General features: G+C 45.8%; 1 protein-coding gene across 1 annotated transcript in view; it reads left to right on the top strand.

The window, feature by feature from the left end:
* The window catches only part of TBC1D19 (TBC1 domain family member 19), a 2,127,563-nt gene that overhangs the window by 895,573 nt on the left and 1,205,438 nt on the right, over nt 1-26,552 (top strand). The window contains exon 8 of the mRNA XM_069631846.1: nt 13,204-13,314. Within this exon, the coding sequence (XP_069487947.1) occupies nt 13,204-13,314 (111 nt within the window). The remainder of the gene's footprint in view (nt 1-13,203; nt 13,315-26,552) is intronic.

The following is a 26,552-nucleotide window of genomic DNA, read 5'->3' as shown; positions in this document are numbered from 1 at the left end:
GCACAAACATCAGCAGGTACAGTTCGAATTGTGGACTTTGCATTGAACGTTTGTGTCACGGTAAAATTGACAAAATCCTGAGCTCTCGCATTTGGAACACTGGGCATAGTAGCACTTAATTGGGTCCAAGGCAGCAGTGAAGTCGCGGGCGTCGATGCAGCAGGCGAGACAGGCGATACAGCTGGGAGGACAGGGTGCACATCCGGATGACTGGGCGTTTCGGATTCCAGCTTCCGTTGAGCGCGATTCTTCGCAAATGAGGTGGACTTCGTAACGTCATGCATGGCTCCAGTAGTGGGTTGCTGAGGGGGCAAACAGAGGAGGAGTCGGGGATGGTCCAGGATTCCACGGACTTCCTCGGACTCCTCAGACTCTGCCAGACTCCGCGCCCGCTCCACGGGGGAGAGCAGATTTTAAAGTTTGGTCACTCCCAGGAAATGTAGACACAGTAGAGCTACTAACACAGTAGCAGCAGCAGCAGCAGCAGGGAAAGCAGACTCACTCCTTCCACTCCTCAGACTCTGCCACACTCCGCAAGCTTATGTGCAGGTGTGGTGGATTGGTCTGCTGGATACAAGCAGTATTTTTAGTTTGGGCTATTAGGTGGTGCTGAAAGCACTACCTTTAAGCCCAAACCATTGTCATTAAAATGAGAGCTTTAACATAAGAGCTTCAAATATGCGCTTTGAATGAGGGTCTCTAATGCTTTTCAATGGAGGTGACTTTTAAGGAAGGATACACTGTATGTTTGGTGTTATTTGGTTATGGATCCCGCCCATTTGCTGCCCCTAACCATGCTAATCACTATGGCTAATCCCACCCATTCCTGCCCATCTCGGAACTCTTTGAGCTTTGAGCTCTTCCTTGGAGGCAGCCACCCTGAATGACTGTCTCTAAGGAAGCTCTCTGGAAACGAGCCAAAACTAGTGGCCATATTTGAATGGGAACGATACCATGCATCTTCCAAATAAAATGATACATTGTTTAAAATAGCTGAAGTAATTTGCATTTTGTGAGCTTGTTTTGATTTGCAATTAAATGAATGCTAGTTTTGTTAAGCTGCCACTATGGTGACTTGAAATTTAGGATGTATTTGTTGTTTACAGGTCTAGCGCTTGTTTTTCTTTGCTAGAGAGCCTGGATTAATTATGACTCTTACACACACATTGCAAAGATTCATGCCATGGCGGCTCGCCTGACAGGTTACAGTTATTTTAGCTGGGTGGGAGGTGGCACGTGGCCGAGCCGCTAACACTCTGGATCCCGCCGCGAGGGCCAGTGTGTTGGCAGCTTCTTCCCCAGGAGCCGCCACTGTGTGCTGGGGGGAGGTGGAGGGACTGGAGGACCGGGATTCTACTGGAGCCCAGCCCTTGTCAGAGGCAGGAGCAATCCTGACTGCAGAGAGTGGAGCACCACCTCTTACCATCAACAGCAGCAGTCCGGGCAGCTCGCTCCATAATGCTGGTGAAGATGATCATCGTGAAAGAGGCTGGCGCTGTGAGTGTTGGGGATTGGATGGGGGAAAGGGGTGCTATTCAGGTTGGATATTGGGGTATGGAGGGTTCTGGAGCATTTGATTGTGAGGAAGTAGAAGTTGTGTGGCAGTTGGATGGTGTGTTGTCCTGCTGTAGCTGTAGTTCATGGGCATTATTTAGGCATGTGCAGAATGCACAGCAGAGGCTCCATTATTAGATTCACGGAATGACAATATGTCTGTCTCTGACTCTAGTGACCGCATAGAGTTGGGGTAGAGCAGGATGCCAATCGCAGACCGGGCAGTATTATTCTTTTTTCAAAATTTGACATTTTTCTCTCCCTACACACTACTGTGAACTCCTTCACTGCTCCAAAATAAAATGGACGTTTCAACAGATCATACATTAATGTTATCTCTCGGCCAGTGCCTGTGTGCAATCAGACAATGCGCAAAGTCACTGGGCGTAATTAAAATAAACATAACAAACAATTGTTAACGATTGCATATAGTACTTGGGACCGTGCTTTACATCACCCATTTTAATATTAGTCATTTCAATGGTAAACACTTTATCAACCCCGGAAGTAAAATTTCTTGAGTTGCCACTTAAGCATGTGACCGGCATTTTGAACACCATTCTGAGCAGCGGATCAGCGAGCTATCTGTTCTGCAAGCGAATGTGAGCTGTGCAGATATCTCATGAATAGGAACCAGACATCTTACAATGGGAAGGAGGTTCTACAGGAAGTGCTGTTAATACTTTAGATTTGATAATTCTGTGTGGTGTATTGGTTGGTTTGTGTCTGTTGAGGCACAGCTCAGGCTTGATGGAAAGGGAAGAGGAAGCGATCACATGTAGCGAGGAAGCCAACCACCTGTGGCATTATAGTCCTGGCGGATTTGATGATTTACATCGAGCAATTTTGCAAAACATTAGTTTGCTTGATTGCGAATGTATCGCTTGACACTGTTAGTACTTGCCTCCATTTTAATCGACTCATAACAAATGCCGCTTCACCCTTACCCAGTGAGATCTGAAATTGGGAAAATGATCACTCAGACTTTGCAAGTGTGCTTAGCCCCGTCCTCCGGCGCTCACGGCCGCGCCTTCCCACGGCTGTTAACCCCACCATTTGTCCCGAGTGGCGCCTTCAGTTTCAATCGTGCGTTTTTTCTACAGACGAATCAACCACCAAACGCCAGCGTGCTACAAAATGTTCTCCTCCATCCCCATTTGGCAGCATTCATTATTGATAGATATGTATGTAGGTCTGTCCATCTCTGGATGGCTTTCACCCCTCTCCCCCTGGCCACCCCTGCCCTGCACTTGCTCCCAGGTCAAAATCTACAGGTAAACTACATGTGGCTGCTGAAGACCTCCAACCACCTCCCCCCCCACCCGACACACAACCCCTACCGTGGAAAGTTGCATGACAGACCCTTCCCAAGGCCTGTCACACAGCTGAGCAGCAGGTGCGCATGTGAGGGCTTTTCGGAGTTACGAAGTTAAGAATATATTTGTGATGCTATACTGCCCAATCTACACTAATATAACAGCAGCTACTCCAATGTAGCTGCAGTGTGATTTTTTTGAGGGGGTGCTGAGTTGAAGTGAAAGGAAGGCGCAGACTGGGGGAGGAGAGCAAGGGGGCAGAGCAAGAAGCAAAAAGGAGCAAACAAGAGATTGGGAGCAAGCTGAAGAGCAAGGCACAAGTAGCAGAAGTAACGGGGGCTGCCAACATCTCATAAAGGAGAAGAATGGGGCATAGAGAGGCTCGCCAAACAAGCATCACATAAGGAAAAAGGGAATCAACCAAAAGTGCAAGAAACAAAGGAGATAATCTAACCTCACAAAAGAAAAGCACAAGTTAAGAACCTGAAATTGTTGTCAAATTCAGTGGATTTGTGCACTATTTGAAAGCGGCTGGTGGCAATTCCTTTTCTAATGACAGAAAACTTGCTTTACTGGTGCACCATTTAGGATAGGAGGGACAGAGGATTTTTTAGACTCTTCCATAGCTGATGGTGAAGGGGATGCCATGTCTGAACTTGATTGTGCTTTTGCTAAGATGGACTTGCACTTTAACCCGAAAACTAGCACTATACTGGATAGGTATCATTTTTGCATGAGAATGCAGGAACCAGGAGAGTCGGTAGAAGAGTATGTACCGCTCTCTGCTAATTGGCGTCATCCTGCAAGTTCCAAGGGCCATATGATGATAATTTACGAGATGAGTTTATGACGCACTGCAGTTTTGACCGGATACGTGAGGAGTTATGGCTCAAGGACGAACCTACTTTGTATGAGGTGTTGGGCATTGCCCGCAGAGTTGAACACTCATTAGCCTGCATAGCGAAGTTAGCAAAGAAAGACACCAACGAAATAAAGGCAGAAGTATTGAGTATTAATGAACCCAAAAACAAGAAAAAGACTAAGGACAAGGAGAAACAAGTGCATCGGGGAGGAAACGAGACAAAAAATTACAAGCAGAAGGGAGAGAGAGGAGAAAAAGAAGAACGGTCATGTTATCGTTGCGCCAAATACTCACATTTTGCTGCTTCAGTGGTGTGTCCGGGTAGAAGAGCAATTTCTTCAAAGTGCAAGAGAAGAGGACCCTTCGCAACTGTTGCAAGAATTATCAGTACAGTCAGAAGAAGGTCTTATACGTCACTGAGGAGGATGGAAGAAAATCGTCAGATGAGGAAAATGATTTCCCTGTGGAAAAGGTCATTGTTAACACAATAAACATTGTGGGTTGTGAGAATGATGAGGATGATGATTGTGAACATCCCTACGCGAGTGTTAAGGTGAATGGAATTGTCTGGATGATGGTTGATTCGGGATCAAAAATTACCCTAATATCAAGAGAGGTGTTTGAAAGGGATGTGAGAGGTGATGTGCAGAGACTGTTGAAGCCGGACATCAGACCTGGGGGTTTCAATCAGGATGCAATTGATTTGTTGGGATACACTATGGGTCAGTTTGAATTCAAGGGTCGCAAATGTGAAGGAAAGATTTATGTAACTAAAAGAGGCCTCACTTTGTTGGGGTGGAGGGAACAGCGAAAGCTGAAAAGCAGATTGGATCCAAACAAACCTGACCAGGTGTTGCAGGTTGGTGGAACGGCCATGAGTAGGCACCCCATGGTATTTAAAAAGGGTATTGGCAAGATTAAGGACGTGCAGCATCACATTTTTTTAAGGAAGGGAAGCGTGCCTGTAGTAGCTAAACTAGGGCCGGTACCGTTGGCTGTGATGGAAGGGGTCACTGAGGAACTTATCAAACTGTTGAAATTGGCCATTATTGAGAGAGCAGGAGGGATGGACTGGACTTCTCCGCTAGTGGCGGTCAAGAAAGGTTTGGGAGAGCTTTGTTTGTGTGTGGACTTAGGCCAACTTAACAAATGTGTGATGGTGGATCGCCATCCACTTCCGAATATGTCAGAGATGTTATCCATAATAGGCCAAGGGAAAGTATTTTCCAAGCTGGACATGGCGTCCGCGTACCACCAGGTAGAACTAGAGGAGGGGTGTCACAAGTTGAAGGCGTTTGTCACTCATGAAGGGGTATTTCAGTTTAAACGCATGCCGTTTGGTCTTGTGTCCGCTTCTGCGGTTTTTCAAAAGGTCATGGATAAGTTAGTTGGTGGGATTAGAGGTGTATATTGTTTTCAGGATGATGTGCTGATATGTGGGGAAACTTAAGAGGAACACGATAGCATTCTAGATAGGGTGCTAGAAGTGTTTGAGAATAGTGGCATTGTGTTAAGGGAGGAAAAGTGTAAGTTTGGTGTATCTAAAGTTGAGTATTTAGGTCATGAGATATCGGTCAGTGGAGTAAGACCGAAAGAGAGTTTGGTGAGTGCTATCAGAGAGATTAAAAGCCCAGAAAACAAAGCACAGTTAAGGTCGTTTCTAGGGATGACAGAGTTTTATCAAACATTTGTCTGCAATTATGCCAGTAAGGTGATTGAATTGAGAAAACTATTAAAGAAGGGAAGTGACTTTGTGTGGTCCGCTAAATATGAAGAGGAGTTTGTGAGATTCAAGAAGAAAATTGACTTAGCACAACCTGTAGGGCATTTTGATACCAGACGTCAGAGCAAAGTCACGGTTGACGCATCAGAAATGGGTATCGGAGCAGTATTATCGCAAGTGGATAATAAAGGTGAGGAGTTTATCATAGCTCATGCTTCTCGGGGTTTGAGGGTGTTAGGGAGAATTCTCCAGAATGGCTCATTTCCCTTACCCTCTGAGTCCCTCAGCAGCTTTGCTGGATTTCTAGGATTTATTTTTTTCACCTGGTAAGAGTGTGAGCCCTTTTTCCCACTCTTACTTGTGTTTTGCTGTGTGTGTTTTAACATTCTTGTGTTCATAGAGCCTCACCTACTCCATAGGCATCATCTTTTTACTGTATGTTACACAGCACCTTCAGTGCAGTGACACAGGGTTGTCTTTTAGACTTCCCAACTCAGACTCCATTTTCTGGGACTGACTACTGTCTCCCAGAACATGTAACGGTGCCATTGACTTTATTAGTCTTTTTAAATCCACAGACCCAGTGCAAACTATCTTACATGGAGTACTGGAAAGGGTTAATACTTTTCCCTTTTTGTCTGTTTCTCTTGGAGCACTGTTTCGCTCCCTTTTCATCAAGACTTGGCTGGTGGCAGTGGTAACTACCCTATTTTTCCTACCGAGGTTATCTTAAATAACCTTGGTATTGTTTTAGGCTATCTTGGTAGCCTCGAACTTAAACCCGCTGGACGATATACGTTTTTATACGGTTCCGGCTGGGTTTATTCACCATTTCTTTTTGAAAATGTCTTTCTCGTGTTTTACTCTGCGCGCCAAACCAGGTTTGGTTCCTTTTTTCACCTTCTTTTCGCGGGCTTCTCCGCAGGAGCCCTCCTTAAGTGCCTGAAAGTCTGGGTAGGCAGGATGTGAGGGAGGGGTTTTAGGACCTCTGCCATGGGTTCCCTTGGTAACCGAAGTCGCACTCCTGTTTGATTGGCTAGGTGACTGTCCCGCCAGGACAGCCACCCGGCTGTGTGAATGGGGGAAAACTGCATAAAAAGCAGGTCTCTGGGATTGGAAAGGCAGAGTCGCCACTGGAACGAAAGAACCGACGAGGAGCTGACAGAAGAGGACCTCTACAACGACTGAACCGCCCGATGAAGCCCTGCTGCAGGTCAGAATCTTCAGACTCCCAACGACAGAGAAGATCCTCCAGGAATCTTCTTCCCCTGAGCTGGTGGGACCAACCAATTCGCCCAAACTGCAAGCCAGGACTCCCTCCTCTGGTCGAATTCGCTGTACAGAGCTACAGTGGGCCGGATAGCCAGGAAGGTCGGACCCTGCATGGGTTTTAAGAAGCGCACCTTTTATTTGTTGCTTTGCTCTGCTGCTGGTTTCTTCCCTGGGTAGTGCAGGACCCTCCAGTCTTCCTACTTCGTGTCAGTCCGACAGTCGCTTCAGGAACCGTGAGCCTGAAGGACCTGCCAGGAACGTCCGCCTCAGCTACAGCTTCTTCTCCATTTAAAGGTACTGTGCAAATCCGGTTGTTTGTTTCGTCCAGCCGCGGTTAAGGTGTGTGAAACCTTTCGCCAATCCGAGGGCTTGTCCTTCTCTACTCTTTAAACTAACTTTTCTGCTGAACAGCTTCGTCCGGAACTCTTGGCAAAGACTTAACCGCGAACTACCCTGAACTGTGTGATCTTGAGCAGAAGACGTTTGTCCTATTGACTTTGGCCCTAAGACTTTTTGATTTGATTCCATCACTGTAGTTCCTCTTTCTAGATTGCCCTGCTTACTTCCTGTTGGTGCTGCTCAATTTGTATCTAACTTTGTCTTTCCCTCCCTTTTTAAATTGTTGGAGTGCCATTTTGCTCACACTTAATTTTGAGCTTAACTTGTCCAGAATCTATTGGGAGTGGTGTGGTGTATTAAGAGTGTGATTTTTCAACTGCGTTACTTTAGTGAGATGTTATACAACTGATGTCTAAATAAATGTATATTCTTTTACTCAGAAACCATGAGTCTGTGTTTGTTTGAATCGTAGTAATTGTTGTCCTTTGTGTAACTATTGATACTGCTCACTTGCTCTTGAGATAAGTCTGGCTGCTCAGCCATCGCTACCACTTTACTGTGTAGTACAGGCTTGTACCAAAGGTGAATTTGTACTGTCACTTGTAGTCTTAATTAAGTGTGGTCTTCCCAAAGGGTACTACATATAATTCTGCCTAACAGAGGGGTTCTGAATTCCGTTACTCTGTGCTGGAGAAGGAGACATTGGCATGTTATTGGGCCATGGAGAAATTTAGAAATTTCTTTTGGGGGACGTGTTTTGTTCTATGTACAGATCATAAACCCTTGAAAGAAATCTTGGAAAATAAAGGTTTGGATAAAGTGTCCAGAAGGGTCGCTGGATGGATTACCTGCATGCAATGCCATAGTTTCATCGTCAAGGTGATTCCGGACAAGGAGAATGTACTAGCAGAAAGTTTGTCGAGATTGAGAAGAAGTGATGATACTGATGTAGGGGTTGAGAATATGGAAATGGATATGGTGTTTGTTAATACCGATGGTATAGTATTCAAGGAAGAATGGTTAGAGGAAACTGATCAAGATAACTGCTTCATTTTGGTTAAAGCGTACGTGGAATTGGGGGTATGGCCCAGGAAGGCCGATATTAAGCAGGATTTGGTACCATTCTGGGAGGTCAGGAACAAATTAAGTGTGATGGACGGCGTCCTATTCAGATGGGAGCGTACCCAGAATGTTACGAATTAGAGTGATTGATTTAGCTCATGCGGGACATATAGGCATCACCAACACTAAGAGTATTTTGCAAAACGACTATTGGTGGCCTGGATTTGATAGAGAAATAGAGAGGAGGTTACTGGAGTGTTCTATGTGCAACAAAATAGGGAAGGGAGAAGTAGTAAAACAACAACCCTTGGTAGAAGTCGGTGTACCAGAAGGGGTCAGGAGAGAATTGGCGATGGATATTCTAGGTCCAGTCGATCTAGGGTATGGAAGAGGAAAATATGTGTTGTGATTGTTGATTTATTCTCGCACTGGTGTGAGTTTAGCATTGTAAGGGAGGTTTCCGGTGAGGTTATGGTGAAGGAGTTGCAACAAGTGTTTGCCAGGGAAGGTATTCCAGAAAGTATTATGACAGACAACGGTCCCCAATTTACTGGTGGGTGTTTTGGCAAATATGTTAAGGGATGTGGGATCAAGCAGAAGATGGCAGCTTTGTATCATACTGAAAGAAATGGATGTGTGGAAAGGATGAACAGATGCATCATGGAGAGTATTCGAATGGCAACAGAAACAGGGTGTGACGGGAAGGTTGCTATTCAAGACAAATTATTTGGTTTGCGCATGGCGCCACACTCGACCACGGGGATAACCCCGTTTGAATTGATGAGGGGCCGTAAACCCAACACCGCAGTTAGTCCTCCGTGGTTGGGAAGGAGTAGAGAGAGCAACTATGTGGTGGATGGAGTGAGGAGAGATTTGAAGAGAAAGAAAGAAGAATGGGTGGCACATGAAAATGTAAGAGGCAGAAGACATTGAGGATCGAGTGTGGAGACATGGTGAGGATAAAAAAAGGAGTGATAAAGAAGAAAGGAGAAGCATTATATTCAGATCCTGTGAGGGTTGTGGCTGTGTTGCGTGGTGCGATCCGTGTGCTGGCAGGACAGGTGTGGAACATGAATCGTGTTGCTGTTGTGAGAAGAGGTTGATGGTGTTGTGGCAGAATAAAGGAGGTAGATGTGTTATGGTGTTAGCTTTAGTGTATTTACTTGGATGTCTAATAATGCTGGAGTGCAGTCATGTCATCAGATGACATAAGCGTTCTACATATGTGTGATGTAGATGTTTAATTTTATTAGAGTTCTATGTTTGTCAGTTGTTCTCCTGCAGTTCGAGTTGATGCTATGTTTATACTGCTGGAGGTTTTTCATGCATATTTATCTTAATAAAACTATCAAGTTAACTTCCGTGTATCCTGGCATGATTAACTTAACAAAAACCATAGTGAGTCAAGACAACTGCTGCAGTGAATAGGTGATGGGGTGGGGCGGGTGGAAGAAGGGATGAGGGAGAAGGGGAAGCTGGAAAGCAGAGAGCTGGAAAGCATGGGGGGTAGGGGGAAGGACATAAGAGGGGCCAGGGGATGGGGGTAGGTGGGGCGGCACAGCAACATCATTAGGGACCAGGGAGGGGTAGAGGTGGGGCACAACGACATCACGAGGGAACAGAGGAGGGTGAGGAGCACAAACGTGCATCAAGGGGGCCATAGGGGGTTGGGGGCTGACAGAGAACATCACGGAGACCAGAGAAGGGGTAAAGGGAACATCACGGGACCAAAGGGGGTGGGGGGTAAAAGGGAACATCAAGGGGGACCAGAGGGGGGTGGGCGGCACACACTAGCATCACGGGGGACCAGAGAGGGGTGGGGGGTGAAAGGGAACATCATGGGGGACGTGGGGGGGGGTGTCACACACAAGCATCACAAGAGATCAGAGAGGATTGGGGGGTAAAAGGGACCCTTCCAAGCTTCTCCATTGTCCAGTGGTGCTAGTTACAGTGCACCGACTTGCATCACGTGTTGCAGATAGAAATATAAACACGTAGCCAATGCATCGCACACAGTAGATTTAGCAAATACACTGCACCTAGACGAATTTGAGGGTCAGCTATGTATCACACTTAGACGATTTCTGATGGTAATCAATGTGTTGCACTTGGAGGAATTTGAAGGTTAGTCTATATATTGCACTTAGAAGAATACGCGCAAACACGCGTTTTTCCTTGTTAAAGGGTCTTGGGCTTTCCCTAATTAATAATAGACTTTTCTTGGACAGGGATTACCTTACCAGTGCCACGGCCAGTCCACATGTTGCCACTGAGACCAGCGTGTCCTAATTGACCGCCCACCTTTAACACCATTGAGGGCAGTGTGGGGGTGCCACAGCCATGCGTTTGAGCCCAGCCAAGTGCCATGAGGCTTGCTTCACAGGGAAACTGCTCTGAGTAGAGAGCAGGCATGAACAAGGTCAGGAGAGGCCATGCACAGCTGTTCTGCAAGGACTGGGGGTTCTATTTTTTTCTAATTTACATTTAGCTATTAGGTGGCTAAGCCGAAAATATCGCATTAGGGCACAGCTGGGGAGAATTGGCATACGAGGAAAGATACTAAGCTTGTAGGTGTTTGGTTATTTACCCGCCCATTGACTGACCATGGCCATGTTAATCCCTGTTGCCATTCCCACTCACTTCCTGCCCCTTCACGCCTAAAACACATCCTCCTAGAATCTCTTTGATCTAGGTTTATTAAACATTACGATCAAACGTTAAGCTCTAATTACCTGTCAGTGTTTTTGAAGCAATCGTCTGAAAGTTAATGACTTAATTGTAGCTTTAAAGGTGCTACTGGTGTCATAAAAAGGTCTAGACCACGTTTGTCTTGAGCCACTCGATTTATAAGCACTCTGCTGTCCTTCACTGAAGTCCTGTTAAAATAAGCATTTACAAAGCCAACAGTTTTGGCTTGTTTTATATGGCTTTTTTGCCATTCGTTTGCTGTTTCCTAGTATTTATTATAAATAACTGGTGTTGATACTTGCCGCTAAATAATACTCAAATGTACGACATCGGTGTACGAAAAGCTCAGTCTGTTCTTTTGGGGACTTGGTTTTATGTTGAGCTGCAAGCAGCAAGTGTCTAACTTGCTGAGCTAGTTGACCGGATACTTATAGTGTCTGTTCCTTTTTAGTTTGGACTAAGTGCCACCTATAATCCGAAACTATTGCATTAGTACAGATGTGGAGAAATGGCTTATGAGGAAGTACACAAAGCTTGTAGGCGTTTGGTTATTTGCTCATCCATTAACTGCTCATGTGTATAAGTATTAGACATTTGGCAGGGACTGCTATTAGATGCGCACAAAAGCCCGAAACTGTTGGCATTGCCAATGCTTGTTTGTTTATTGTCAGACTGACACCAAATTGACGGCAGGCGCTGAACAAAAGTCTTTGTTCACTTATAGTAAGTAGATCTCTACTGAAGTTGCATTAGCCCACGCAGGTGTGATAATGGTATATACTTCATGGATTAAAATTGTACACAAACATAGCTACAACATGTGCTCAAGCGCATAAACAATAATATTGGAATTGCATCACAGGCAGAATAACTCCAAGCGAACTCCACTTATTCCTTCATGCCGCGCACTCTCTACCTCTTACTCCTCACTTCTGCTCTTCCCCTCACTGCCTGGAGATCCCCATTCAATTGCTCCCTGCAGACTCCCCTTCCAGTACCTATACAAAAGCCATCATTATTACCTTCGCCACTGCTTCTTTCTAAAGCACTTGCGCTCACATTTTTGCCTTTTTAATTGCGTTGGAAATAATAGATTTTGCTATTCAAATAACGTACTCAACCTGTCAAGCAAGGCAGGGTGATGAGTTGACCTTGCTATGGTTTAAACTTGAGACCTGCATCTGGATCACCGATCTGAGCAGCGAGCGCTTAACTCATTGGTCTATCTCACTCAGTAGTGTGTGATCGTTGAATGTTTTTGTGATGCATACCTCCATTTCGGCCTTCCCTGCACCATCGGTCCCACTTCGGTTTGAAATATGATATGGTTATGTTTTAAGTAACTTTTCTAAAATCAGGAACGTGTATGTTTTTGTTTATAAGCAGCTAAACTACACGCATCTACCAAAGCCTTGCAATAAGAGATGTGAGCTCTGTTGCTCTTTTTATCGACACTTGAATGACAGGTGGAGTTGACCGCTGCTCTGTAGGCTGCAAGCTGGGGACCTGGTGCTGTAGGCAGGCCCGCTATTCCACTGAGCTACCTTAGCACCTCATGTTTTGCAGCTATATATTACTGCGAGACAGGGGAGCCGATTTATGAATTTCCCAGGGGTGCCCAAAATATAGGAAGTGACATCACCAGCAGTTATGACCGCATTTGCACGTAGTCGCCAACTTGGTGCAAGGGGGGTGGGTGGAAACATTGGCTAGCATGTACTGCATATACTAAAGTCAAGTAAGAAGGAGGTTTAAGCCTTCCAGTTGCATTCCAGTAGGCCATCACTGTCCCTACTCCACCCCTCTATAATCATCCACGTCATAGTAGCCCTCAAAAGGCAGAGCAACACAACTAGGATGGACCTAGGATGGGATAACGAGGTTTGCTAAACAGAAGGTGGATTACCAGCACCAACACCAAAAAGAAGTTCCCAAATCAAGGGAAAACAAGTGAAGAAGTTTCAACATCCCTCCACAGGCAGCTATGGCATTTCCAGTTGGGGTACACTGCATGTAAGTGTAATGATTTGGAAATCCTAAAATTAGCCGATTTCTTTGAAACAGTACCCTATTTCTAATGGAGTGCTTGTTTGTTGCAAGCGCAGGAAAGTAAACATGTTTTTCAAACTAATAAATAATGAACCTTTCAATTCTGAGGACCGTGAAAACACTAAACAGAAATTCAATTTGGAGTTTATTTGTTGGGACTAAAGAGGTTTGGTGTTGAAAATGATACTGGTTTGTGTATTTTGAACATTATATAATAACTGTCTACTCCTAAAATGATTTAATTGAGAGTGTTAAGAAATATACTGCAAACATGAGCGCATTGGAACATCGTGCAAACTGAATATGATCATTTCACTGTTTTTCCTTTTTTTGGAAAGGTTTTGATTAATCTTCGCAACCCAAATTATGACAGCAGTGATCAACCGAGTTTCAGCAGCCATCTTGGCTTAATTCAGATTCCACTTCAAGTTAAAGACATTCCTGAACTGGTGAGTACATTTACTTAGAGCTGTATTAGCAGAATGGATTACTTCACACAAGTGATGTTTTGACAGTTCTACTAACAGAGGTATACAATATTTAGTTAACAAAAGAAAAGTGATGCTTATTTTAAATATTTACATTGTTTTCTAGCTTATTGAAAATTTGAAACAAGCGTGTTAACTAGGGTCTCTCCTCACCCCCTCCAACGTAGGTATCTGAGAATGTGCGCTCAACTGCATTGCTTTCTATCTGTCAAACCGATATTTCTCCAGCTTGTGGAACTCTGACAACTCCGCTCCCACTCACCTGCGGGACTGTTTCTTTTCACCCTGTACACCGCTCTGCTTCTGAAAAACTGATGTCCTCTTTTGGCTTCTCTCCTATCATCTATTTGCTGATGACATCTAAATCTTCTTTCCCTCCACTTCTGGATTATCATCCCACATTATTTTTCTATCGGCACTGCCATCCGCAGCTGAGTGGTACTTAAGTGCTATTGGCTCAGTTCCTCATTTCAACAGGCTGCCTTCCTTCTGTCCACATGTCCTTTACCACGATCATCTTATGCCATCACTCAAGGCTCTCAACCTCGGGGTCATCTTTTACAGCAATCTCTTGCTCCAGCCCTTCATCACCTCGACGGCTACGACGGCTAGGATGAGCCTCCCTACTAAACAGAATAGCTGTCTGTATCTTACCTACTTTTCCATTACAACCTTAAATCTACTGTTGTTCTGAGTTGACATCCTTCTGGGCTTTCCTATCCTCTCCTTTGCTCCCCTCAACAAAGTGCTGGACTGTTCTACTTGCATCCTCTATAATTATATAAGTATATATTGACTGTAATTGTTCTAATGAACATTGAAACTATTTGTAACGCGCCCATATACCTCCGGGTTTGGTGTGCTATATAAATCAATAAACAAACAAATAAACAAACAATTCCCCCAATATTCTCCTACCTCCTCCCTCTCCTAAATGTTTGGAAGGTGGTGTACAGTAGGAACCTTTCGAAAATCATTCTCCTCGTGGGGCGTGGCCAGCAGTCAATGGAGTAGGACACGTGACTATACAGAGGGTCATAGCACGTAATTTAAAACATCCTTGAACCAGATGCTGCCATTGTGTTTGAATCAGGGCTATGGACCTCTGTGTTGCGGTCGTCTGACCTTTAAATTAGCAGAAGGGACTTTCTAATCGCAGCCTCTGGGACATTGAAAATAGTAACTGAGCATGTCTGAATGAGAAAAAGTGTGCCCTCAGACAGGGAGGGCGCAGCAGCTGTAGCGCCCAGAACAAACACTGTGTGAGATGTCCAATACTACAGATACACATAACTGAACAGGGACCGGAAGGCTTACCGGGAATGGCCACAGCTACTGCAGCACTAGGCGGTTCCATTACACCATTGGTGTTGAGCAGGAATGAGGATTCGAGGAGGCAGAACGGAGACACGTGTTATTTAACCCTCCATTTTTGCGCTCACCCAAGCCTATTTTCAGCACTCTCCCTCCTTATTTATGGATGACCTACCATTCTTACGGAGAGCAACATTATGATTCCTGGTAAATTCTGCAAAATTCAATGATCATGGCACTATTTCACGCACTATTGTCAGTAAAGAAGGCTGAATCCCTGATATAGTTGCTCAGAAGGGTCATTTGCTATTGCGCTAGCATTCAAACTTAGACACTTCGAGTCAAAAGGATGATGAAGGAACATTTAATCCAAATATTGTGTCTCATTGGTCCAAGCTTCAAAACAAGTTTCATACATTCCCAAAACAAATTTCTTAACCTGTTGGCCTTAGCTTCAATGCAGGTTTCATATGGGTGTTTCTAAGGAAAACGTTTTTGCTTAGTTACCTTTACAAATGAAGTGCTCAAGGATGCAGTTGTACTTGTGTTGTTTGAAACGCCGACCCGCGAAAGGGATCAGTGTTTGAATCCCGGTTAAACCCTTGTTAGTAAGTCCTGTAACAGTGTTATTACGTTTTCAGTTTTTACTATAAAAAACACATACGTAAAAGGCAATTGTGACGCAAGAGTCTAAAGTTGGTCACTTTATGCTTATACTCACCAAAGAAGGAGACTCCCATCTCCCTAACTCAGGATCCATATTCAAAATGATGGCTACAAGCCTGGTTTTCTCTCTCTCACTCTCCCTCTCTTGTTATCTCTCTTGTTTTCCTGTTCTCTCTCTCTCTCTCTCTCTCTCTCTCTCTCTCTCTCTCTCTCTCTCTCTCTTTCTCTCTCTCTCTCTCTCTCTCCCTCTCTTTCGCCCCCCTGTGCTTCCTAGACAATCTAACTTGGGATAGCCTTTACGTCCCTATCCTCGCTCTCTCCTAACACTCCTCTTCTTGACTCCACCTCTGCCTCTCTATCCCTCTTTCCATTCCTGCTCTTATCGCTCCTCCCACTTCTGTCTGCACTCTCTGCCTCCCTTATCTTGTCTATTCCCAACTCCTCCCATCCCCTGCCCATGTGGGCTAGAATTCCTCCTGGGACACTTCATAAGGGATTTGAGCCCCACCCCCTTTTTAGCCTTCCAGGCTGAATGGGAAAAGTATCTGGCATTGTTTGTACTCTGTTCTTCTCTTGTATTTGGTAAATCACTGTCCATAAAGTTTTTTGGGCATGTTCTCCCACTTGGCTTTTTAGTGGGAAATGATTGTCCATCTTCATTTGAGCAACCACTTCTTTCTTTGTGTTCTGGGCTGGTTCTTGACTGTTGGACAGAGATGCATTATTGTGCTTGTAGCCCTTGTTGGTCATCTCTGGATGGTGCTTCCTCTTTGGATCCATTAGCCATTTCAGTGGTGAGAAGTGTGGCGCATGGTGGTTGCTGTAGTCACTTGCATTGGAATAGCAGGTCGGTCAGATCGCAATGCGTCTGGGAAACCACATGAAAGATTATAAACACTTGTGTACAGGTGCTTTATAAATGACTTATCAAATATCATATCATTAGAAAGAGAGACCTGAGCCATGACAAAGGCTAATAGGCATAGTACAGTGAAAGAGGTACCGATACACATGCATGACTCCAGGGTCTGGGGTCCCTCTCAGCTCCCTCACACCACCTCTGGGGTAGGTCCGGCTCTGGAATCACCCTGATAGAGGCTGCCTACCCCAGATCGAGAGGGATCCTTTGGTCCCCTTGACATGGTCTTATCCCTGACCCTGTCACTTACGTCCACCTTTTCCAATAGCCCTCAAGAGGCCCCTCTTAAACTCCTTGATCTGTGCCTGACTTTGTCTAAACCTCTCCCCCATTCCATACATGGCCCATGTATTGGCCTCTTGTATTCTTTATACTTGCAAGGGGTCTTGCAGCTGTCCTGATTCTTCCATCCCTGAGAGGAGTTCCCCTTCTAAGCTATGTTCCACACTCGGTCCATGTCGTAAAAGTATGATCTCCATGGGCTTTTCCTTTGGCTGGTCATGGCATACCCAGGTGGTGTGACCCTGTCTCCCTGATATAGTATCTCCACCTTGCTCATCTCGTAGGTTTACCGGGGTGGCCAGAAATTGGGGCAAATCATTTCTTTCCCTGGGAAACAGCATGATTTTCCGATCCTCTGGTTTTAGGTTGCTGGTCGGTGGTCCCACTATGGGCTGGCCTATTGATAGGCATTCCCCATTTGGGCTGCTTCTTCTAGGATGGGCTCATGGAGTTGGCAAACCATCCTTTGTAGCTATGGAATTAAGGGCTCAGTAAACTGTTGGAGAATGATCATCTCTTTTACTTCCTCTACTGTCTTGGTCTCCCACCATGAGTTTAACACATCTCTCACCCGGTAGTATAATTGTTGGGCTGTTACATCTTGACATAATCTCTGTCCCCTGAGTTGCATCATATAATGCTACTGGTGATGCCACAGATGCTCCAGGACCACCTTTCTAATGTCCTCATAGGAGGACCTCTGTCTGTGTCCAGGGCCTGAAAAACATGTTGAGCCACCCCAGTAAGGAGTGCTGCTATATAGTGAATCCCACAGACCCTGGGCCATCTGACTGTCTCAGCCACCCTCTTGAAATTCATAAAGAATGTCACCAGGTTCTCTCTAGTCCTCAGCTTCAGGTGCACCACTGGTGTTACCAAAGGGCACCTTGGTTTCTCTGCTAAGGCTCCATAAAGCGCTGTACGGGTCAGCTGGTGTTTGCCTCCCTTCTTCTGAGGGATTTGTCTGCCTGGGCTAAGGCTGTGAGATGGATGGACTTGTTCCAGACAGGGTTTAGGCGGGGGCTCGGCACTAACATTAACGCCTTTTTCCTGTGATTACTTAAACAGGAGGCTTTGTGTCACGCTCGCCTGATTCCCACGGAGGCGCAGGTCTGGCTTCGAGTGCTGATGCTTCTTCAATGGTGAAGCGCAGGACTCTGAAGATGGACTCACTGGCTCGCAGGAATATTCCCCTGTGCGGTGCGTGAAAAGGGAGTATTACCTACTGACGGAATAATGCTCAAGCCTCCCACTCCCTACCAACCCTCCACGATACCCTTCCTCGATTCCCCGTGAAGTCTCACCTTAGGGTCAGGAAGGAAGAGCTCTCCATCCTGTTTCTGATGCAGGGGCGCGTTGAAACCCAGTTACTTCACTGGATTGAGGTTTGATGGGAGTTCAAATAAGCTTGACTATTCAGGTAAGGCGCTGTAAGAGTTCTGTAGCAAGTTCAAAAGTTCAAGCTTAATAATAATGTTCATTGTCTTATTGCAGCAAGCGCTAACGCTTATGTCTTTTTCCCCTTAGGGGCCGGGGTTCGGAATGCCAGAGATATGGCGCCGACCCGAAGTGAAACGTGCAGTTCCAGTAAATGACAGGTAAGTTCTGGATGAGTGTTCGGGTAATGTCTTTGCATTCGCTCATTCAATGTCTTTGTCTTTTTTCCCCATAAGGGCCGGGGTCCGGAATGCCAGGAAGCGGCAGGACCCGAAATGAAATGGGAATTACCCAACAGGTAAGTCTTAGAAGGAAACTGAGCTTTTCCTATTCCCTTCCTTCTCTCACCTTATGTTCTTGTCTTTTTCTCTCTAGGCTCTGGGAAGTGGCTGCGGATCTGGATGATCGCTGCTGAAGATGGAGGTGCCCAGGAAAGGTGAGTGAAATGCAGCGCTGCAGCGATCGAAGCGAAATGCTTTTAAAATGATGTCTTCCCTTTCAGGATTGTCGGTGTGATGTCTCTGTGATGCTGCTTTAGCAGGTAAGGTCTTCTTTCTCTCCAATTCTCTCTTAGCAGGTGACCCAGGATGCTGACAGGCGTGGCTGAAGTCCAGAAGCAGGACACGGTGAGCGTCCAGCTGCGAGGAGCAGAACAACGCGAAGCGTGAGTTGCTGATCGGGTGTGGTTTAAATAGCTTTGGAAGAAGTTCCAGGTATGTATCCTTCCACCGATCAGGTATGTATCCTTCCCCGACCACACCCAGGGAAAGTAGTCCCACAGCTACAGTAGTTCCATTCAGGCCTCATGAGGGCCTGGATGTAGCAGCATGGTCTGCATCAGGTAAGTGCACATTAAAACACTTGAACACATGTCTAGCTTTATGAGCCTGGCGCCTAAGGCGCCAGGACAGGGGTCCAACATGAGCCTGGCGCCTAAGGCGCCAGGACTGTGTCCAAAGGGCCCCAGCTTGGGCCCGCTGGCACTTCCCTGGGGGAAATGATGCCTGCCTCTGGGGTTGCTGGGTCGGACCTGGCTCCTTGGAGGTAGGCATCATGTCACCTTGGTCTAAGTCTGTTTATATAGCTTTTATTGACTTCACCACGGCCTTCAATAGTGTGAACAGGAATCTTATTTGGCATTAACTGCAGTAATGGAGTTGTCCACCTAGCCTATTGCAGATGATCGTGCCTCTGCACTCGAACACCTTGGTGCTTGTCAAGCTGAACAATCTGGGAATGTTGTCATCATCGATTGAAAAACATTGTGGCTTTAAGCAAGGCTGCGTTTTGTCCCCGCTGTTGTTCAGCCTGTTTATTCCGGATCTCAATGAAGTATTTGAAAATGTGCGCTGTTTTTCCCCACAGCTTGCAAATTCCAACTTGCATTACTTATTATATGCGAATGACTTGGCACTGTTCGATAACACACCAATTGGTCTGCAGCGTAAATTAGAGTTGCTGAATTCTTATGCCAGGGTTAACAACCTAGTTATAAATGGTACTAAACCAAAAAACCTTCTGCCTTAGACCAGGGATGAAACAGAAATCTCCAGGGAGTTATAGTTGTTTCTGGTCTCGAAGAAACTAGAAGAAATCCCACATTTATTATATTTGGGGAAACAGTTGTTTGAGCTGAGGAATCAGGTGGAACTCCATGCTTACTGCAGAGCAAACATTTCTGCTCTTGCAGCACAATCCATCACAGTTAATAGTAACTTCGGCCTATTCTCCCTAACTCCAATCTTGGAATTGTACAAAGTGAAGGTTTTACGAACTATGACATATGGGCGGAAAACCTTTGCCTTCCAGTTCAATTGGATTGTGATGCACTCGAAGGTCACTTTTGGCACAAGGTACTGAAACTTAATAATGAAGATTGTCCACGCTTAAAGCGCAGGCCAGTCTTGATTCTATTAAAGAAAAGACAAGGTGGTGAGCATTATGCTTTTCTTCTTTATTACTGTACCCAAAGCATTTCAACTTCAACACATTTTTACTTTCTTTAAAAACTTTGATAACACATTTCTCCAGCATGGGGTCCGGCATGGATTCACATGCTCATGAATATTCCCCGTCATCAGGCTGGGGAACAACAGTTACAAGTAAGTAACTTGTTCCTTTTGTTTCCTCCCATGCGCTCTGGAGGTCAAAAAACAAAACGGGGATAGTAAAGTTTTGAAAATGAAGTAAAAGGTCTCTTTAAACTACAAATCCCCTTGATCCTCTGGGTTTATGTAGTCCTGGATATCTTCCTTCATCCAATCAGGCTCTGACCATACGTATAATAGTCCCTTCTCTTGAGTCCCACTCCTCTTTCCTTGACAGTCAACCAATGTAAGTGAACAAATCCAACAGTCAACTTTAACCAACTGGCGTGAACTTCAATAGACCAACTTTGCTGTAACTTCGGCTATGCGATGGTGAAAGGCACTCCTTCCTTGGGTTTAGTCTCCCTCGTCCCTTTGTTTACACTCAGGTCACCTTCTGGTCTTCTCCTGAAAGGAAAAGAAAAAAACGTATGATGAGGGTGGGTCTGTCATTAACATATGCTTGTCCAACCACATATTCACACAAATACTTGTCCAGTTTCATATTTAAACAAATACAGACATTGTATGTTCATGACCCACTAGGGTGGGATACAATGCTCGCCTCCTTGTCTTTAATAGAATCAAGACTGGCCTGCGCTTTAAGCGTGGACAATCTTCATTCTATGGCGAGAAAGGAGGCGAGCATTATGCTTGTTCAAAGCTACTAATGACTATATTCGCTATCTGCGAAACAGGCTTAAAATAAAAAGTCTTGAATGTGCATTCATTAGACCAGTCAGCAGATCTCATGATATCTTGCAAGGAAACGCCTGCTGCGAATGCTCTAGATGCCATAGCTCCTCGCGCCAAATTGGGATAGATCAACCCCTGCCCAGTGCATGACTTCTCTAACCCATCTTGCGATGGTGGCTGTTGCTACTGCCTGGGAAGGTTTCATACGCGCAATTAACAGCTGAGTAACTCCTCTAGATCTCAACTCTGTCGTGGCCGCTTCATAATCCTTAATACACTGAGCTACGCATAGTTTAGTATTCTCTGGAAAGTATGGATATGAAATAACGGAGGAGTCTGATTTAGTCCTGTCCGCTAAATTAAAGGCTGCTCCTTCTGGGTAGAAGATCTTTCTGTCTACTTCCAATGCTTTTACATCTGACACCCTTCTGCAAGCTATAAGACATACGAGCATGGCTAACTTCCCCGACAATTGGGATTGAGTTCTCTGTTCTCCGGCCAAGAAAGAAATAGTTGAAACACTACTCGCACATCCCAGAGCACTGAATACTTGGGCTCGGGTGACCTACGTATCTTTACCCCTTTCAAAGCCGAAGAACGGCTGGGTGTTCCCCTATCGGGTGCCCTTCTACTTTGTCGTCCCCTGCTGATATTGCAGACCTGTAGACACCTATTGTCCTGTAAGCACAGCCCTCCTCAAATCTTTGGGCTAAGAAATTCAGCATGTGTACTAGAGGGGCTGAAACGGGATCAATGCCCAGACCTGCGCAGAATGAGGACCAATGCTTCCAAGCTGCACCATAGCTCCTGATTGTGGAAGGTGCCCATGAGTCTCTGATGCATTCTGCAGCGAGCTGTGAAATGCCCGACAGCTGCCAGTGTTGCCTGAAACCCTGCAAGCGAAAGGGCGCAAGGTTCCCTCCACTACGAGCGGGTGAAACCGACCGTTCGGATCCTGAAGAATGTCCTCTCTGTGAGGGAGTATCCTTGGGAAATCCGTAGAAAGTTCCATCACTACTTGAAACCACGGCTGTAATTTGAACATCGGAACTATGAGCGCTAGCTCTGCTTGCTCTTGCCTCACCTTTGCTAAACCCTCGTCAGCATGATGAACGGAGGGAATGCGTAATGCACTGCTCCAGTCCACTGCTGCAGGAATGCATCCGTCCCTGCTGCTTCCGGGTCTATCCTCCAACTGTAAAATCTGGGGATCTTTGCACTGAGTCTGGTGGCGAATAGATCTACTTCCATGGGTCCCCAGAGGTGGCGAATCTGGGTGAAGATGTTCGGATGCAGCCTCCAGTCGCTGCAGTCTACCAAATATCGCAAATTCCAATCCGCTACTACGTTCTGAGCTCCTGGCAAATACTCTGCAGAAACTGATATGTGCTGCTGCAGACAATGATGCCAAAAATCCTTTGCCAATTCTGCCAACATTTTGGAGAACGTGCCGCCCAGTTTATGTACTGGATGGCCGAAATGTTGTCCATTTTGAGAAGGACGCAGCAGTTGGCTCGATCCCTGGTAAATGCCCTCACTGCAAAAGAGTCCGCTAGGAGTTCCAGACAATTTATATAGAGTTGAAGTTCCTCCTGGGACCATTTCCCTCCTGTCTCTAAATTTCCGCATCGCGCCCCCAAGACTGCTCTACTGGCGTTTGATTCTATCACTAGGTCTGTAGTATCCCTGAAAATTGCTCTGCCGTTCCAGGCTTCCATGTTCTGCAACCACCATTGTAGCTCTGTGATCCCCTCTTGGTCTAGGGTAACAAACTGTTGATAGCCTAGTCCTCCCCAGAGATGCCTGATATTCAGTCACTGCAGGGCTCTGTAATGCAATGGCCCCGGAAAAATCGCTTGAATCGAAGCTGCGAGGAGGCCCACAATGCGAGCTAGGTTGCGCAGCGAAATTACTTTCTTCGTTACTACTGCTCTGAGCTCTTTCCTTATTGCTCGAATCTTCTGAGCTGGAAGTTCTAGTGAGGCTTTCTTGATATCTATTACAAAACCCAGAAACTATATTCTTTGCGTGGGCTGGAGGTCTGATTTCTCTGTGTTTATAATGAAACCGAGGGATGACACCAAGTTTCCTACCCTGGCCGCTTGTTCTCGCAACTGTACTGCGCTCTAACCTAGAATCAGTATATCGTCTAGGTAACTTATCATTCTTATCCCTCTTTCGCGAATGGCCGCTGCTATCGGCCGCATAATGTTGGTGAAGGCCCATGATTCTGAAGCTAGGCCAAAGGGAAGGTATGTGAACCTCTATAGTTCCGTGCACCACCTGAAGCGGAGATACCTCCGGTGCTCTGCTGCTATGGGAATGGTCAGGTAGGTGTCTTTGAGGTCTAGGCGGACTAGCCAATCTCCCGTCCTGAGTAGGTCTCGGAGCAGGTGAATGCCTTCCATATTGAAGTGTCTGTATATGATCCATTCGTTCAGACTGTTCAGATTTATCACTGGCCTGACCTTCTCCCACCTGTGCAATAGAAACATGTTGCTGACAAAGCCCGGACTTTCTTGAGTCTCTCGTTCTACTGCTCCCTTGCTTGCTAGGCTGTGCAGCTCGTCGAATAACTGTGACTGCTCGCTTTGCGCTATACAAATTGGAACTGGCTCCTGCGCTTGGGTGGGGGTTCCTCGGAATTCTAGACGCATGCCTGCCACTGCTTGAAGTACCCAAGCATCGTTGGACAAAACGCACCATGACTGCAAAAACCAAATTGTTCTGCCACTTAGTTCGTGGGTGAACTTCAAGGTACTCACCGCCTGGCGCGTTCTACTGCCTGTAGGTTCCTCTCTCCCTCCTGTTTCTGGGGTAACAGCTTCTTGCGGGGAAAAAGTTATCCCGCTGGCAGTTTTCCCAGTATTGGGCCCTTGGTCCCTAGGGTCTCCTGGGTGTCGTGAAGCGACCGGACGCTCAACCCCTCTGTCGTCCGGTCCCTGCAAATACCCGACTAGGCAAGATTCTCCGTATTGAGCTCTGCACCATGTCCAGGGTGGAATATGTTCCGACAAAATGGTTCATCTCCTTGGTGAAGGCCTCACCAAACAGCATTCCTTTGGCCGCTTCGCCCGCTTTGTATGAAGACGGGTCGCTCAGTTTGCTGTCTATAAGAGTACCTCTCTTGTTCTCTCAGAGAAGAGTGCGCAGTTTGCGTTTCCTAGTAAGCAAACCTCACGTTAGGCCCAGTTCGCTAGGGCTCGGGGGTCTACCAGGGTGTCAGTGTCTATGGCCCTTTCCGCTAAATACATAATCTTAGCGAGTGATCCCGAGAGGTCCAAGAGCTTGTCCTGACACCCCCTCCACGCTCTGTCCACCCCTTTTCTCACATCCTTGGATGACTTGGTGACAAAGGTGACAATTTTTGGGTCGGGGTCCGGGGTGTCTGTGACTTTGCCCTGCAGCTCCGGCCTGGGGAACTCTGCCCTCATCTTGGATCTCAACTCCCTGTCACGAGATTTTCTTATGTGTTGAGCGATGTACTGCGCCCCTCTGGGCGACGGCACCCAGTCTGTAGACCTCGGATGTCTTATCAACTCCGGATCAAACCTATCCGCTAAACTCTCATCCTCTGGGGAATGCTCTGGCACGTCGGGTTGGAGAGATTCTTCTTCCTCCCCACTCTCATCGTCCGGAGTGTACCCTGCATCCTGCATCTCCCCTGTATTATACACCCCTGGGGCAGGGGGTCGAGAGCCTGGCATTGCCGCCCTTTTCAAAAAGGCTTCTTTCAGCCTGCTCATTGGGTTGACTGGCTCTTGGGGTCTCAAGTCTACCCCTTCAGGATGGCTTGGGGGCATTAAAGAGTTCTTACTCTTCCAAGCTTTTTTACTGCCCTGATTTTCAACCCTTGTGTCGGGGTGTCTGGCTGAGGTTCCCTCGCCGGAACTAAGCGCCCTCCTCTTCTTGGACTTTTCATGCTCCGCTTTTTGCTCGTTAACCATAGCTTCATGGCTATCTAGTCTCTGTGACAAGGGTAATGCTCCCTCTGACACTGCCTGCGATAATGAGTCTCCCAGGACTCTCTTAAAACTAAGGGAGAGGTCCTGGTCTTCTCTTACAGGCTCTTTTGGCCATTCTTCAGAACTACACTCTGGCGTGGTGGACCTAGACCCTCTGGGCTCTTTGTATTGTGCCATGTGGTTATGGTGGAACCTCAGCCTTAGTATCAGCATATGAAGTGTCTTATCACTGTGTGGCAGGCAGATTGAGCTGCAGACAACATTCGATTTCGTATTTCTTTTTTTTGTCAAAGATTCAAAAATATATCGCGCTGCAGCGTTCGTTCACTGCTCTGAGTGAAGAAACGGTTCGAAAAGCGCGGTGGCTGCTGGGGTGCTTCTTACTCGAGCTTCCTGCTGCACCCGCTGGGTCCTAAAGACTGCCGGGGGGAGTGTTCACACTCAAAGCGATCTGAGGAGGGAGAACCGACTGCCTCTGCCTAATCACGCGAAAAAGATTTGTGGAACTTAGAAAGAACCAATGCCTATGTTCTATCTAATCCGGGTACGTGAATTAAACGAAAATAAGCCGCTCACAATTCCCTCATGCAGCACTAATATACTTTCTTTCGCTTAGCATTAATTACAAAGTATATAAATAATAATAGTAATGCGCTCCATTAAATTTGATAAATCCAATACAACGTACTATAAATAAAACGAATAACAAAGCACTTATCTTGTGGGACAGCAACAAAGAGAAAAGTAGGAGTGGGACACAAAAGAAGGGACTATTATACGTATGGTCAGAGCTTGATTGGATGAAGGGAGATATCCAGGACTACATAAACCCAGAGGATCATAGGGATTTGTAGTTTAAAGAGACCTTTTACTTAATTTTCAAAACTTAACTATCCCTGTTTTGTTTTTTTGACCTCCAGAGCGCCTAGGAGGAAACAAAAATGTGTTATCAAAGTTTTTAAAGAAAGTAAAAATGTGTTAAAGTTGAATTGCTGTGGGTACAGTAACAAAGAAGAAAAGCATAATGCTCGCCTCCTGTCTCACCATAGAATGGGGTTGCGCTGCTGTAATCCGGTATGAGCTGGGATTACCATCAATTAAATCTGTGTTCCACTGGAAGCACCTCTCGCTGTTAAATAAGATCACATACGCAGAGGAGGGTTCAATCTGATGAGAAGAATTGAAAATCTTATTGTAGAAGGGTTCTTGGCCTTCATTGGTGAGTTGGAATGAGGGAGTGTGAGAGAATTGGTTCTGACTACAACATCTCTAGCAATGTGCTATATAGAACCCCATTGAAAGCTGAAAAAAGCTCTGTGAAACCGACTGGATTCACTCAATTTAGAGAGTTATGGGATACAGGCTGTATGCTGGATTACTCATTGATGTGAGACCTATCTGAGTTTGTCTGGCCTACTTGACTATGTCCCTGAGTGCTTTTTGGTGCTCTCAGATAATGCGATTCAGATTAAACTTGGTTTTGACACGTGAAGTTTTAGGAATTAAACATAACATTCCGAGAGACCAAAGAAACTGTAGGCTTTGTTAGAGTACAGATATGTTGGAATCATTGAAACACATTTTACTAAACGGACATGTAATGAAAGAACGTAAAAACCTTTACTTTGGTAAGTTACTGGAGGAATATGAATTTCTCTTGACAGAGGTGGAAATGCAGTATATGATGTTCTTGTACGGTCAAAATCATTGGGTTAATGGCAGCGGTGCATTTTTTTAAACTATATTTTATCGCCAACTTTTAAATGTGATTGAGTGTAGCATCGTAGTTTTAGGTTGTATGGCAGCAAACTGCTTGCTTTTATTTTTTTATTT

The sequence above is a fragment of the Ambystoma mexicanum genome, chromosome 6q (genome assembly GCF_040938575.1).
Source record: "Ambystoma mexicanum isolate Mex_15411 chromosome 6q, UKY_AmexF1_1, whole genome shotgun sequence".
NCBI classification, from domain to species: Eukaryota; Metazoa; Chordata; class Amphibia; order Caudata; family Ambystomatidae; genus Ambystoma; species Ambystoma mexicanum.
The sequence above is the reverse complement of the archived record's forward strand: the minus strand, read 5'-3'. Positions and strand labels throughout refer to the sequence as shown.